Source organism: Scomber scombrus, chromosome 20, assembly GCF_963691925.1.
Source record: "Scomber scombrus chromosome 20, fScoSco1.1, whole genome shotgun sequence".
In the NCBI taxonomy this organism is placed as follows: Eukaryota; Metazoa; Chordata; class Actinopteri; order Scombriformes; family Scombridae; genus Scomber; species Scomber scombrus.
The window spans coordinates 18,475,615-18,492,314 of record NC_084989.1 but is presented as its reverse complement, the minus strand read 5'-3'; the positions used below and the strand labels follow the sequence as shown (position 1 = coordinate 18,492,314).

Genomic DNA, 16,700 nt, shown 5'->3' with positions numbered 1-16,700 from the left:
TTTCTGCCTATGATCACAGTACTCTGCGAGGGAGACATAAAGACATACTTAACTACAGGAAATGGATTTGCCTTCAAGAGATTGTGCAGTGTATAAAAAAATGTAAATGTACTGTAAGTGTAAACTCTCATGTGTATAACTTCAACTCTTCATTGACTGCCTTTGTGTTCGTTCCATACAGTATGTATGGCTATCATAACTAATTAAAATGAGTATTTATTCCCTTTAAACCTCACCATCTGATGGGAGGCAACAACTTATGTGCACTATTACATTTCCCTGCAGCCTATACACAGTCTGCTAACTCTGATAATCGCACTCAAAACTCAAGTGATGCACTGAGCAGATGCCTTCAAAGGTGTTTTTGTCCCCTATGATGAAATCGGGGGAGGAACTGATTATCAGTCGGTGTCTGTCCATCTGTTAGGCGCAATATGCCACACACACTCACAAGAGATGTACAAGTTTGGAAAATGATGCAAGTCATTGTTGCGTTCCTGCAATTTAAAACCCATTTTAATTGGTGAATCTACTGTATACTTAGCTCTCAGTGTATGTTTATGTCCTTCTTGTTGTCAAAAGCTTGCTTTGGTCTGAGGGTTGCTTTTCTTTGATCATCTACAGGTCATACACAAACTACTGATCAGATTATGAATGTTTGATATTGCTTGTGACAGGGAATACGTTTGTCATTCATAGAAGATGGCTCACACTTACTGTTGTTGTCTTTTATGGTAAAACAGATGCATAAAAGTAACACTAGGTAGAGTGTCCTTGTATAAAACATCTTTAATACCAGCTGACCCAAAGTAACACAGTAAACATCCACTATATGTACTCAGACTATATAAGGTTGTTTATGTTATATTTTCATTTTTCTTGAGAAATACTTTTTAGTACAATTTTTAGTTTTTGTTCACCTGTTTACTCTCATTTATTCCATTTTAACTTGATGTTATCTGCTATTGTTTTAATTTAAACTGTGTTCATGCTTTTTTATGTTAATTTTACATCTTGTGTTTTATGTTGAGCACTTTAATTACCTTGTTGTTGAAAGGTGCAACACAAATAATCTAGTCTTGCTTCTCTGGGCCTCTGAAAGCCATTAAAGTATAGACACATATCCTGTGATGAGGGGTTGCAAGAGAGTCATTCATAGAAAATAATAGCAACTATGATTATCTATTAAGGGTTCTGTCATTTATTAAACAAAAGTGCCAAATAATCACTCATTCCAGCTTTTCAAAAGTGGGGATTTACTGAGAGATGATCAGATAAAAAAAGCTATTTGAGGAAGTTACCTTGACCTATTCTGTCAAGTAAAAGACTAAATGATGAATCAATTATTTGCTGTTTTAATTCTCCAACTCCAGTTGTACGTCTGGAGTTGAAATGCATACAATATTTATAGACTGTGCAGGACACAAACCTATTTCCCACAATCTCTTATAAATAGTTTAGATATTTGTGGGACATTTAACTATCATTGAAGTTAATTGGTGTCATTTTTCTTATGTACAATCTCTTGTGATCACATCCAGTTGTGGATATTTCACACTGATTCCAAAGAGTGACGTTAAACCATTTTTTATTAAACAGTGTGTAATGTGGTGATGTTAACATGACAAGAGGAAGATGTTTTAGTGTCATTTTTTTTGTTGCTAACCTCTGTCTGAACCTCCATTTCTTCCATCCATCTGCTTTTTAAAGATGATTTCTGCGACAGCTGCGACATACGGATCAAAGCATGTGTCAGATTAAAATTAGAGGATGTGGTCACAGCGGGGCTTCGCTGAGGAAACATTTTGAGAGTTCTTCCTCCAGTGTTGTAGCCGTCATAAAACTTGTCCTATGAAATCCCTGGTGTGTTTGTCCCTCTATCCAGTATGCCCATCATCTGAATGTTTTATTGATGTTGAGACCTGGCCAGCTGTCTTCATCTCAGCTGCCTCCATCTCATGTCAGTATGGTGTGCAAATCAACTTTGAGATACTTTGAGATATTTATTTTGTCTTCATATGTGCACAGTGGACTTATGACCCTCATGTGAAGACTTTTGGATCAGAGGTGAAGTGTCCTCAAGAATCCAAAGCAAGTCCAGTTGAATTAACATTACTTCTGGATATACTATAACCTGCACGAATCTTCACTTGAGAATTAAGATTCTCAATTAAGATGTAAGAATTAAGATTTCAATTGGTTGCCAATTTTCAAGCTTTTTAAAGGTATAGTTTGACCTTTTGGGAAATTTGCTCAAGATAAATCTTAAGGGCTGTACAAATCAAGAACTATAACTATAATAACAACTGTAACAATAATGATCTGAGCATCCACACTTATGAACGATAACATTCTGTAAACAGTGGTGCCAAGCATGCGCTGTGTACTCCAGCTGTGTCGGCAGCTTAAGAAAATGGATATTGATGACCTGTTATTGCTGTATGTTGCACAGAGAAGAAAACCAGAAGAGTTCACAGGCGGCTGGGGATTCAATGTGTATTGTATTTCGGGAGTGATGTCCTAGTATTTACAGACCAAACTATACCAACTGACGGTAGCAAACACTGAAGCATGACGCACAGTGCACAGATGACCAGCTTGTATTGTGCTGTGTGCAGCAAACACACCAGCTCAGATCCTGATGCCTAAAAGGGTCGCTGACTTTGTGTGTTTTTTAATGGAAATTTTAGGCTGCAGATTTTGTCGTGCCGTATGGTTTAGGGGATGGATTTTGACTGGCTGTCAGTGTTTCTATTGTCCATCAAATCGCTCTGAAAGTGATCCCAACGATATAGTTTGCCACCGTTGTTGTCGTTACACTGTCATCCACTTTAATTAGAAACATTTTTAAAACTATGTAGTTTAGTTATTGTTATCATTCTCGATGTGGACGGTCCTTTATTCTCATGTCTGTATGGTAAATATGAAGCTAGTAGGGGTGTGACGATACACTCAGCTCACGAGACGAGACACGATATTGGGTTCACAAGATCGAGACGAGACAAGATTTGAACTATATTTTTAAGAAAACTTCAATGAGGATAAATGACAATTATTTGAAATTCACAAAATGGAAATTGAATTGAAATGTTTTAACTAATCATTTTGTAATGAATCATTTTAGTTCTACTTTCTAAATATATAATTATCGTATGTAGCACTGTAAAAGGTTTCCCCATTTAGATATTTTATAGATGGATAATTTTGGTATTTATGGAAATAACAACCATAAATACAAAAGTTAGATACAATCACAAATACCAAAGTATAAAGTTATACAGAGTAGAAAAATGTTTAATATATAAATATAATTAAATAAAGTATCCAATTATCAACAATTGTAATATATTGCTAATAAAAAAACACAGAAATAAAAGTACATTGTACAAATCCTGTATCACATAAATACACAAGTAGAACAACATATAAATGGTGTTATAATTTGGTAGTGTGACTCATTTTACTTTTTGCATTATTAGGCTTCCATACCTGCGCTAGATTCCCAGCTCCTCCTACCTCAGTCTCTCAGTGTAGAGACCTGAGGTCAATTTACCACTGCTCCTCTCCTACTTCTGACTGAGATCTTCTCAGCAGGTAGAAGGCGCTGTAACAAGGTTAATGATCCACACTTGACATTATAAAAAGAAGACATTAAGTGCGAATCATAGACAGGTGCGAATGAGCAATAGAAAACCGATCGTCTTTTTTTTTTTTTTTTTTGGTGCGCCCTTATTTATAGCTTCGCGAGACAAAATTCACTTCGACAAGAAATATTGTCGCGTTTTCGTTTCGCGAGATCTCGTCACACCCCTAGAGGCTAGCTTTAGTTAGTGTATCTTAAAATGAAGACTGGAACCAGGGGAAACAGCTTACCTGCTTCTTTCCAAAGGTAACAAAATCTGCCTCTAAAGCTCACCAGTTAATATGCTATAGCTTGTTTGTTTAACCCCTATAAAAACTGATGTTTAGAAACAACACTTTGCAGTTACTTGATCAGTCGTCAACTGTTAAATTAAATACCGACTATTTTGACAATTTAATTGTTTTCTTTAGATTTCTTTAGTATTCTGTGACAGTAAAGTGAATCTTGTTGGGTTCAGTGGCAATTTTAGACCCTTTTTATATAGTTTCTGACTTCAGAGCTTATAAAATATGTTGTTTTTAGGTAGACGACTCTGAAATGCTTCTAGATGCATTACATGAACGTTTTTTCATCTGGCAGCATTGTCAAAAGTTTCACGTTTCAACAACTTGACCACATAACACCTGTAATACATACAAGGCCATACTTGCATGAAGTGAAGATTGGCTGGCCTGGAAAGAAGCAAAAAGCATTCACAAATCTGAGAGCCAATAGAGAAGTGCAATTTTTAAAATGGCCAGCTGTGATGTCAAGTGTTTGCAATTATATTTCACTGCCAGCTAAAAGATGCAAAACACCAGTATAGCCTTTTGATTGCTCAGTGCTAGAGTTTCCTTTAGTAGCAAACAGGCGCAGCTCCTTATGATGACTAAAAGCATTTTTATTATTCTTGGTTTCAATAGACACTTTAAGTGTCACACAGTGTCATGCACTGACTCTCTCCGTCTTTTCGAACTTTCTTCTTTGCAAGGTTGAAAAGCCTCTTAGCATTGGTCGCTTTTTCTTTGAAAACAAATTCAGTTGAACACACACCACAGTGGTATGCATGTGTATGTATTTTCATACTGCTCCTTGTCATGTATTTCCATGCATAACTTTTACACATACATTCATCAAATTGTCTCCCCTACTGAGTATACACCTCTTTTTAGTAATTTATTTTAATACTGTGATATTATTCTAAACATGTTTTTTTTTTAATGTTATTTTACTACTACCTATCTTGTTGCTTTGTCTTTTTTCTTATTTCGTAGCACTGGAAAGGTTTTTGACCTATGTCCTTTGTATGAAGAATTTAAAATAAATACCATTTTTATTATAATTAATAATAGTATTGCTGTAGTAGTAGTACATACCAGATATATGTACATAAACTGGCATGTCACTGTAACTGCTTAATCCTTAATTGAATCTATTCCAGAAATAGTTGTAAATAGATTGGTAAAGCTGATGTGTTTTGTTAGATAGTCAGTGATAGTTCATTCCTCTGCTGTCTCAGTCCTCCACTGTCTCCACTGTTTTATTCCTTGCTGTCTGTATGGACATCTTGTGAAGGAATGTAATAACCTTGGTAATCACAGAAATAATCTTGCCATTTTCAATTCAGCAGCCTCTGCACTGTGTGTTTTTTCCCCCCTTTTTTATCTGACTTTACCTTTTGATCTTGTCTTTTTCTTTTTCTTATACTGTAGGTGTGACTCAAATGAAAAAAAAAAGTCAGATGTTGCAGCCAAAAATGTTACCTCACAGAGAACAAGACAGATGCAGCATGGATCTAGACTAGTTTAGCAGAGGGATTAAACATCACACTTTTGAATACAGTTAACATTTTATAAGCCACTTTTGAACAGAAGCATAAAGAAAAAGTAGTAAAATTGTTCAAAATATAAGTACACTTGTACTAATAGAAGTACACAATAGAAGTTCGGGGTGAGAACGCTCTACCTAGAAAGAAGTTCATCATAATTTTCCCTTTTGCTTTTTATCCTCCCACCATGTGTATGAAAGCTGAAATGAGTCATATCATGAAGCAAGAGCAGATATGATGAGCATCGATGGATGAAATTAAGCTGAAATGAATTGCGCGAGGCATCTGCTGTAAATATGCACGTCTGGTCTGATGATCAGAGGCTGAGCTAGCCTTAATCAAAGCCCTGAGGGAGTTAAGATGATGCTCTGCTTTATTTCCATGTTTTCTTTTTTTTTTCTTTTCTGTCTCAGCTATGCTCACTTTCTTTGAAAGGTGAGCAGTTGGAAACTACAGGAAAAAGATTGTTAAGATGCTGTTAGAGGTCAACATATAGAAAAGAAGCATGCTTATAAAACTCTTCTTGATGGCATTTAGTTTTGTTTTGTTTTTTTTACTTTCACATATTTATTTCAGCGTGTATCAGATGCATACATACTTTAACATTACAAAAGTAACTACAAAGCTACAAAGTAATGCACTAGCAAATCCAAGGAAGACTGTTATGAAGTAAACATGCATAAACAAAGCAAGTTATAAAATGTTTAAAAAAAATTGGCTTTGGAAATGTTTTATGAAGAAGATAATGCTCTAAAGATAACACAGAGCTCAACATTTAATTCTTTTATTCCAATTTAGTCTGTAATAGATTCACCATTATTTGGATTTTGACTCAAATAATGAGGGCTTGATTAGAAGCATCAGCCCAGACTTTTATGTTTTCCTAAAACTCCATTCACAGATGCTTACCTTTGTAATGTGAAGCTTTTTTTTTTTTTTTTTACCTTTTATACTCACTCCAGCCTCTTATGAACTCAAAGCCTAAAAGATGTAAAATAGTTTTCCAAGGATCTGTAATTGCTTAACACAGGTGTCTCTATATGCTTCTATTTTCAGTCTTCTCTGTGTTAATGCATTTTTTTTCCCCTTCGCAGGTGAGGATGACCGCCTGGCTCTCAAGGGCAAGGTGACTGCTGGAGACCTCTTTAGAAAAGACTTCAAGGTTCATGACCCTAACGCCAAATGGATAAGCAGTAAGTAATCCACTGAAACATACGGGTTTGATGAATCAAATGCTTTCAAATTTAAAAAAAAAGATTGTTAGTGATGTTTATCCCACTGAGAATCAACACCAGAGTCTGTTGCTGTGTGCAGCTTTCAGGGTCTTTCAGCTAATTGATTTAATTGGTTTAATGGTCGATGCAGTTGAGCACCAGCAGCTCTCTGCCTCTCACTAACTCAAATAAGTAAATTCTACACTTTAATGGTTGAAAACCAAGACCACCATACGGCTGGTGAGAACATCTGAACATTAAGCAGGACTAAGAATCAGATACTGTTTCTCAACATTGGTTAACTAAACTGGAGCTTAAGGGCAGAAGAGCATGAGAAAGATAACTTGAGTAGGATGTTGGTGCACTTTTCCTCTAGACATTTCCATAAATAAGCACTTGTGTGCCAACATAAGAAACTGAAAAGTCAAAGGTTCTGATGAGTATGTTTGTTGTATGTGCTTATTCTATTCAAAAGGCATCCTAAAACTAACTTTTAAGGCTTATATACAACCCTAAAATTGCATTTTGTATTAGGGAGACAGTTGGACAGGATATTGTTATTGACTAATCATAATCCAAAAGGGCTGTGTCAGTCAGAGTCAGAGTGAGAGGATACTCAAACAGAGCCAGGCAGTGAGAATAAATTACTCCTGAAAAAAAGAACTGATGAAACCATGGAGAGAGTTACATTGAGAATAAAATACAAATAATCCAGTTCAAGTTCATCTTCAAAACCTGACAACACCTCATAAAACAGCTTTAAGCGATAGTGTTAGTAATCAATGTTAATATTGTACTTATTGAACTATTTACTGAGAATATCACCACAAATGATATATTTCTTTTTTTCAGCTCTATTGCAAATGACAAAAGATTGTGTCAATGTGACTCACCACAATTTACAACAGCAAATGTAATATTTACAAAAATGATCACTGTTTGATCATTTGTTGTCTTCTTGTACACCATCTGTCCTTCCTCTGTCTTTGTGAAGCTGCTTCTGTACATTGTGTATGTGTGTGTACCTCCTGTCTGACATTTCTCCAAAGGATTTATTCCATATGCTTCAATAGCTACTCAATTACCTGTAACCACAACCCTCATTTTCCTTTGATCAGTGACAGTGTGTGGATGCTGCTATTGTTAAAATTCATCAGCACCAATTTCAAACACTTGTTTTTTTTAAAATAGCAGGACGGTGACAGTATAAACACTCACAGCGGCATGGGGAGCAAGGGAGAGAAAATTATATACTATATTTCGTATCAAGGTAAAACAGCAGCGTGATGCCAACTCACATGTGTCAGAGCGACACTGAAGAGAATGATCACAGCTCCAAGATGTGAGGATTATGTACAGCTGAAGGATTAATGAGGTGGATTTTGTCTTCTCTCGTGCCCAATGAAGCTGTCTCCTGCAATCACAGGATCTAAGATGGCTCTAAGATGAAATGGTGCAGCTGTGAAATCTTGTCTCAAATCCTGAAATTGCAAGCTTTCCCCTCTGTGATTGTCTATAATTAGAAAGCTGAAAACCCATATTTATTATATTAGTGTCAGGAAGATGCCATTACTTGGTATTTCAGATGATAAGCTGGGTATAATTGTCTGGCCTGATTTCTGTGTTTCTTTTTAGCCACAAGTCCCCATATGTGTTTAAGTATGAGCCATTTCTCATGCGGCCGATTTGTCATCACGACTAGCTGTGACCCACAAAAGTTGTAAACAAATCGATGGCGCGTGAATGAGCCAAACTGCTGTTGTACACATCTGGAAGCTGACATCTGTTCTGTAGTGTTTTCAACAATACATCAAACAATGAATAGAAACATTTTTCCAAGCAACAGAGAGGCTGGATAGTATAAGACTATTATCGTTGTGGAAATGAATAAGGATTATGTTATACTTGTTATAACACATTCCCTTAAACTAAGAGTGTTATACGATGCACAAAAACAAGAGAGGTGCTTGTCAGAAAGGAACTCTGTATAATCTATACGTACAGCAGCCACCATGAAACAAGACTTGTCATTAGGAAGCAGCTCGCTCTTTCATCTCCTCTTTTTTTTCCTGCTGTTGACAGTACCATCCTTGATCTCGAGGTATTTTTAGTGTATCATTAGATACAGTTGACAAGGAGGAGAGAAAAGGGGTGAAAGAGGTAGAGAGATGATTATTTTGTCTTCGTCGGTGTGTCATTTTTACTAGACTCAGGGCCCTACCAACGTGCATGCTTTCAGGCCTCCCTATAGGATTTGTAATTATGGCTTCCGTGGTGGGGGGCGGGGCTGAAATTGAATTTTTTCTCAAATCCTAATTTAGCTTAGTTTTATGTTTTCCATATCGCTATCTTTCTCAATCTATCAATCAATTCCCAGGAGACACACTGCATATAACTTCTGGAATCTTTAATGATCATATATTGGGCTATTTTCTCCTGGCAAAATTGCTTCCTGATGCTACTTTGTTCTTGTCCAACAGTATTAGAATAAGTATGCTTAAGGATCATTAGGTTCTCTTTATCTGCTCTTCACCAAAACTTCTAGAGATTCCAAATGACTGCTTGTGCAACTAATGGATCATCATTTTGTAGGATAATTTTGGTTGATTACAACTTGGGTCTTGTTTTTCCTGGTCATGGGTATCATTACTAATGACATTATACTCACCAAGTCAATACTGAGACCAAACATGAGCCGTCAGACAATCAAATACCAGAAATGTGTTTGTAGGGATGTGTTGCTTCAAATACAAAACAATGAAATGCAATATAGGAAGGACAGTTATTGGTCAGTAATAGAACAATGAGTTTGAAGGGTTATCAGACACCAAAACACTGCAAGGTAGTTTAAAATGATATAAGATGATATTATACTCTCGAATGTTATCATGGTGGCAAAAGAAAAGTAAACAACAGTAATACCCTGTTTGTGTTAAAACGTAATTTAGCAGGATGTATTTGATCAGCCACCTCAGCACCTTACTGAATGTCATTTCATTTCTTTGTGGCAGAAGTCAAACCAGGCTCAACAGTGCTGTTGTCTGTCAAACTTATTTGGAGAAAACAAAGGCTACAGTCAATTTATTACCCAAACTTTCTGTTGTAATAATCCATCACAGATTACTGACTGACTTCCAAGTTTTAATTTTGATCTAACATACTTAACAAAGTGCTGCACACAAAACAGTTTTCCTTAACGATGAGGGGTTATCACTGGCACACTATTACTGGGTCAGCTGACAGTTTTGGGCTGCATTGCTATGATAATAAAATATCACCCAGGAAGTTGAGCTGGAGCTACAGATTGATGCGTTTAAAGGCTTAACAGACATCAAAACACAGCATAGAGGTTTGTTATATTCACAGACAGGATTTTACATCTCTGGAAAGGTGTAGCGGCGGCAACTGCTTTATCTTTCGTCATGGCGATCGTGAGGTAAACATTCGAACGCATGAGTAATCCACCAGGAATTTCCACCTGCATGTACTGTATGCGATTGGCCAACACAACACCTTGCCAGATGCCGTCGCAGTGTGTTGCAGTGAAAGTTGAATCAGGTTCAACTTACTTGCAGGATGACCTTTCTTTGTTTTGCCAGAGGTCTCTGCATTGGCAACCCTCTTGCATCAGTTCACTGCCCCCATTCAAATGAATGTTTCATGAATGCAATGTTGAATTTGAAGTGGTTCAGATAATCTGGCTGAACTTTTGGCTTGTTTATAGACTGTGGGATCATCTGTTCACTCGTTTTCCACCTTCCCATTTGCTGTAGCATGTTGCCCAGTTTCTACATCTTAGCAGTTGCTGTGATGAGTACAAAATTGTCATCATAGTGATTGTTACTCACTAAACTGGCGATTAGCTCTATAATATATCTAATATAAACTACTTTACTCTTCATTGGTACTGTAATTGCAGCATTAGTAGTAACCGCAGATATCTGACAAACACCTTCTTTTTTTTTTGTTTGCTACTCTGTCTGAATGAAACAGACGTAACATCAACAACATTCTCACACCAACAAGGTGAAGCCAACCCTCTGGGGCACGATGCAAGCGCTCCAAGCAGCTGCTTGCCATTTTAATGGCTGTGTTCCTCTTGTTTGCTGCTCCAGGATGCCTCTTGTCTTGCTGATGTGCGTTAAATATGGTGAATGGGGAGCTATTTGTAAAGTGTTCGACCAATTGGGACTCCCTGAAAGTTTTATCGCCATGACTTTGAGAGGGACTTGTGACTGTGATTTAGATAAGAGTGGAGCATAGTGATGTTTGTTTTATTTGTGTGTGTGTGTGTGTGTGTGTGTGTGTGTGTGTGTGTGTGTGTGTGTGTGTGTGTGTGTGTGTGTGTGTGTGTGTGTGTGTGTGTGTGTACACTCAAGTGTGCATGTCAGGGAATTACCTTGTTTCTGAATGATGCACAATCTCTCATCTCTAATGTTTATGTAAAGCAATCACTTTGGAGAAGATTAGCCAGTTGTCTCACTCCCTTATTGACTTTTCATAGCTCTGCTCCCATGACACAACATGAGTAATGATGTGAATGTCATTTCTTAATGGAGTTCTGCAATGGGTCTTTTTCTTACCAATGAAACATATCTAATTAGCTCTTACACTCCCTGTTAGTATCCAGTGTTCATTCAGTGTCACAGACAATCAGCCTTTTTAAATGGTAACATTATATGAGGCAGAAGGTGTAAATATAACCTTTTCAGGTGGCCTAGTTTTCCTGCAAGTGTTACTGATGTTTTATACAAAAAGGACATCTTGGAAGAAACTCAACTTCTGCTGTCTCTTTCAACCTTCAGATAGCAAAGTAGTGTGACAACTAGTCTTTTGACAGAAACAAGCTGTCACAATATACCAATGTTGTTCAGTGTTTTAATACCCAGGGAGGGACAGAAGTGACGAGCAGAAGGAGACTATGGAGTTATACGGTTGCTTCATGGCGTCTCATGACACATTCAGCAGTCTCTTAGCTCCTTAGCCACTAACATCGAGGCAACATCTGAAAATGTAGATGTCATATTTCTTCCAAGTTTTGAGCAACAAAAATTGGAGAAACAACTATGTTTTAACACAGTCATGTTTTTTCCAACTTAAGAATCATGGAAAATTATTCTGTTCGTTCAGTGACAGAAAAATTCATATATGCTTTCATGATTATTGTGCAAATAACTGTATTTTGATGTTTCATTTTATTGCTTTCATCAAGCTGCTCTCATTTTGGCAAAAATGTGTCAGTGTTGGCATTGATTATCTGGCTTTTTTGCTTTTTCTTTGATAACAATTCATTTTTTTAATCACATAGTGAAGTAAATCATCAATTGTCCAGTTTTAGATGATAGCCATGCATTACTGCTTGTCTGTATCTTCTTTTTTAAAGATAGATGTTTAGATAGATGGTTGTGACAATCATGTTCATTTTCCTCAAAACAAGATATTGAATAGAAAATGTTGTGTTAATACCAAAAGTCTAATGTATTGTAAAGTATTGTGTTTAGTTTTAAGTTTATGGTAGCTTATTTGTCATAAAAATTCTTAATAGTTTTTGGAACAATGACTCCTTGACTTCAGACAGGATTAGACAAAGTCATTATTCTCATTTTAGTCGGTCATCATCCATTCAGCTATCAATACTCTAAAGCGATGACAGCTGCCTATTAGTCATTTTAATTTAGTTTTTTCTCACTCCATTTATCTTTTTACTTCCATCTAAAATTATTTTTACTATTAATTCTGCTATAGCTGCAACACTAGTTGTAGAAGTAGAGTTAAAAGGATTTTCATGCATTTAGCCATCTTTTATAGCCTGCCAGTATAGTCCCACTTCACCACAGTCCCACATAATAGTAGCGAGCAAATCAGCTTGAAAAGCACCAATTGTGCTGTCTGGCTCTGCCTGCAGAGAGGAGAGAAGATAGGAGTGGTGTTAATTAATAGCAGAAGTACACCACCCACACGCACTCACACACAGAAAAACAGACATATGCTCCCACGTGCACACTGACATACAAACACTTGTGCAGGGGATGGTTGTGTTTTGTCTTCTGCTAACTAGTTTGTCTGGAGTCTGTTTGTGATATCCTCATTGATTTATAGTTCTGTGTTGTTAAGGCATAGAAGCAGTAAATGCATGTTGGGATCTTTCTGCAGTATCTACCACTGTGTTTAGACAGACACATCTCTGATGCAGTCGAATATGTAGCGAGCATGTCTACAATCCACATCCCTATTAGGACTACTCCACATGGAATTCACATCCAATCCATGAAATGGACTTACAATCCTTTGAATTCACTTTAGCTGCCTTATCACAGAGAATTTGCAGCTTAACTGTGTTTGTGTAACACAGCAGAAAGGCTGTGAGCATCCCCTCACAAGAAGAGCCCCACTGGATAATTTTGTTTCAGAGATTCTACAAACACATTCGTTTATACTTGTGTTTTTCTAAATAATCCACACGCAAATATTGTGCACTTGTACACATTGTAGATTCAAATGGTCATATTATTTGAGTTGAGAATTATGACTAATTATTACAAACAACATAAATACGGAAGTGTGTGTCCAGCGAGGTAACTCCTCCGGGACACTCAGCCCTCTGAACAAGAGAGCCTGATCATGGCTGTGATGTTTAGTGTTGTTATAATTGTTATTTTACGGGTGCAACCCTCCCTAATGATCTTAATTATTATGAGCAGGGCAGGTCTTTTCAAGTTTAGTGATTGGTTTGCAACCCAAAGAGAACACAGCAGTACTACACTAACATACAGAGAGAAAACGGGGAGCATGTGATGACTGTGGACATTGAATCAAACAGTGACAGAGGTTTATGAGAAGTTTATGAACAGCTAAAGATCGGTAGATGAAATGACTATCACCTAAGACAGTGAGTCAAATTGTTGACAAAGTGACAAATTGAGTTTACAGGTTACATAAAACATGGTGGTGGTACCGTGGTAACAAGTTGATGGAGGGTTTGTGAGAGTATTTCCATGCTCCCCATGCTGGATGAACAGTGAGTAACTTTTTGATGACCTAATTTTACACTTGAAGTTTAGTTATTTATGTTTTATGCATGTAACTTGAGTAATTATGTGTTGGGCTTTGAGCACTGCCAACATGCAGATGACCTACACACAATACTGTCCCTGAAGAAACACTCTTCTTAAATGCACCTGTGCTACTCAGCAAATATTGGCACCGTTTACAATTGTTACCATTACCCCAGCTCCTTTTGCTGTGTCCTTCAGTTTTGGCGCTGACCACTCAGGTGGGGATCATCTTGGGTTCTTTTGTCCTACATTTGAATTCAAAGGAGGCATATATTCATGTAAGGTTTCAAATTGGATGCGAGCTGACCTGTGTGCATGGCTGAATGTCAAAAAGGGTTTTAACACACAGTGGGCTCTGCAGTCCACAGTAAGGGATCAATTGAATTGTTCTTTGTGTCTGACTCTTCACTTTATATGGTTTGAACATCAAATATGTTTGATTCAGTCCCATCTAAATGAAAGAGGTGTCCTTATTTTGAAGCTGGTCTTTTCTAAAATTCTGGTAGGGAGTCTGACTTGTAATTTCCCAGCACATCGGGGGTCTTTGAACATGATGCTGGTCCCGCAGAGATGTGTCAACAATCTGCTATTTTATGGTTGGCTTGCATCTCTGATGCTATGTGCAACACAAAGCCCAAGTAATAAACATTATCTTTATTTCAGGAGTTAAACAGCATAACAGCAACATAAATTATTAGACATATTTTCAAGTTGATTTTTTAAAAAAAAATTTCAATTGTAATGGTGAATTCAGAAGTGGAAGAGGCAGTGAGTAATGAGGCCAGCAGGCACCACTGATTGGCATTCGTGATAAACATAAATGACTTCCACACTGAAACTGGCCAGCAGCATGTTGGCTGTAACCCTGGGTGATTTCATATTCTTCCAGCAAGTTCATTCTTGAGGCTATTGCTCATTTATTAGCATTGCCATTCATTTGCTAGCTAGCTCATTTATCAAATCCATCATTCAAATTCTACTATGAGGTCAGTTCAGCTTTGCAACAGTATGCTAAAGAAAAATACACTTAGTTATAATATGGAATTCCCATTTGAGCACCAAACACAAAAATACTAGAAATATAAGGGGGAGATTTTTAATTAAAACTCGTATTGAATTTTTTATGAGCCTACTGTATATTTTACTGCACATCTAAGCCGATGGGTGGCAAAGATTTAAGACTGTATTACTGCTTAAGAGACTTCATTTTATTTCACCACAGACAGACACCATAATTCTCCCTTAGCAGCTTGTGTTGCTTTTATCAGTCCAGTCATCATCTGCAGCCTTGGGCATGGACAAATGACCTGGAACCGACAAGAAAAATCCCATTTCATCTAGAACTTAACATTGCAACCCTGGCTCACCTTGAAGCTAATAATATAGCCAAAAGAAACTAGCTATTTCTATGGCCAGAGTGGGTTTTGTAATCACATGGTGATGTATTATGTGGAGGTTAGGGTTCCTAGATAGGACCATTAAATCAGTATCTCCAGTCCAGTAGTAGTGCCTGCTTTCAATGTAAATTATTTTATGTGAAACAAAAGAAAAAGAAAAAGAACGTACAAGAGAAGGTATTTTTCTCCTTACTTATCTATCCGATCAACCTGTTAAGACTTACTCTACCAGAACATGCCTGTTGAGGACCCTCACAGTGCTCACTTGGAGTGTTTCAATCCTCTCAACTGTGACAAAACACACTCAGGAGAACCCTGAATGCGGTGAACAAAGCGACTTAAGATGTGACATCAAGAAAAGGTTGAGTGGGAACGGATATGGAGGATTGAGAAGACCGTAGAATGAGCAACATTCAAAAAACTCTAAATGTGAACAATTACACAGCAGTAGAAGGCAATTTGACTTGGTCTAAAGACACTATGATATTGTTTCTCTGGAGTATTATTAGTCTTTCTGCACTATTCTTTCTTTTCTCATCAAATTCTCAGCTTAGTTGAAGCTTTAATGAGGCCTGCAATACAATGAAGCCACTGAAGTACTAGACAAAAAACGTGTTTCCAGGTGAGGAAACGGAGGTAGTATAAGAACATGTTAAAGAATCATTTAGTACAGTGTGAGTCTTACTTATTTTGGTCACTGCGGATAAATTGACTGGCCAAGAAACACAAACAGATAGATGATTATACATTTTGAACAACAACATGACAGAAGTTATCCACACTTAAACAGAAAAAGAAAAAAAAAATGTTCAGCTTTGACTACTGTACTTATTTTTATTTGCGGGATTATAAAGGTTCCTTTCCTAAAACAAAGCCCAGGTTTTTAAGATAATCTTTCCAGAGAAACTCATCAGAATGAGGGATGTTATACAAAAAATCCTTACATAACCATATAAGAAGCAGAAAAACATGGACTTAGTTTTCAATTTCACCTAAATACACAAACAAACACTTTTCTCTTAAGGGAGACCATTAAACCTGCCTGTTTCTATAGCTAATGGTACCATAACTGTGTATACATAGACATCCTTGACTCTTGGCTAAATTCTGCTTCAAATAAGGCCTTACACTGTTGTTGTTTTTCATGAGAAAAGTTTTCCTTAATTTGGGTCTGGTGAGTACATATAACTACAAAAAATGACACCCGAGTTGAAAAAACTGAACTATCCGACAAGTGGCAATTTGTAAATTACTGTTGAATACCCCTCTATAACAGGAAGTACATGAGGCTAAATTACACAAATGCAATATATGGCACTGGTCCTTCTATCTCACTTCCTCAGTGTGTCGCCTTGTAACTCTGCCTCGTTCTTTCACACCTTCTCTGGCACTTCCTTTGCCTCCCTGGAGTTAGGCTGGATTAGGGCTGTGCCCAGGGCAGGAGGCTGTATTAATAAGACATACTGCCACGGAAAGGTATAGATCAGAGGAGAAAACAGCGCCCTGGGCTATTGCACAGCAAGTGAAGGTAGAGGGGAAAAGAGAAAGTAAGGGGAAGAGAGGGAGAGAGCTAGAAAGAGATAG

At 37.2% G+C, this 16,700-nt stretch overlaps 1 protein-coding gene across 1 annotated transcript in view; it reads left to right on the top strand.

Moving 5' to 3' along the window:
- LOC134002088 (dipeptidyl aminopeptidase-like protein 6) overlaps positions 1-16,700 on the top strand; it is a 127,562-nt gene that overhangs the window by 81,922 nt on the left and 28,940 nt on the right. Inside the window, exon 3 of the mRNA XM_062441362.1 lies at positions 6,545-6,643. Within this exon, the coding sequence (XP_062297346.1) occupies positions 6,545-6,643 (99 nt within the window). The remainder of the gene's footprint in view (positions 1-6,544; positions 6,644-16,700) is intronic.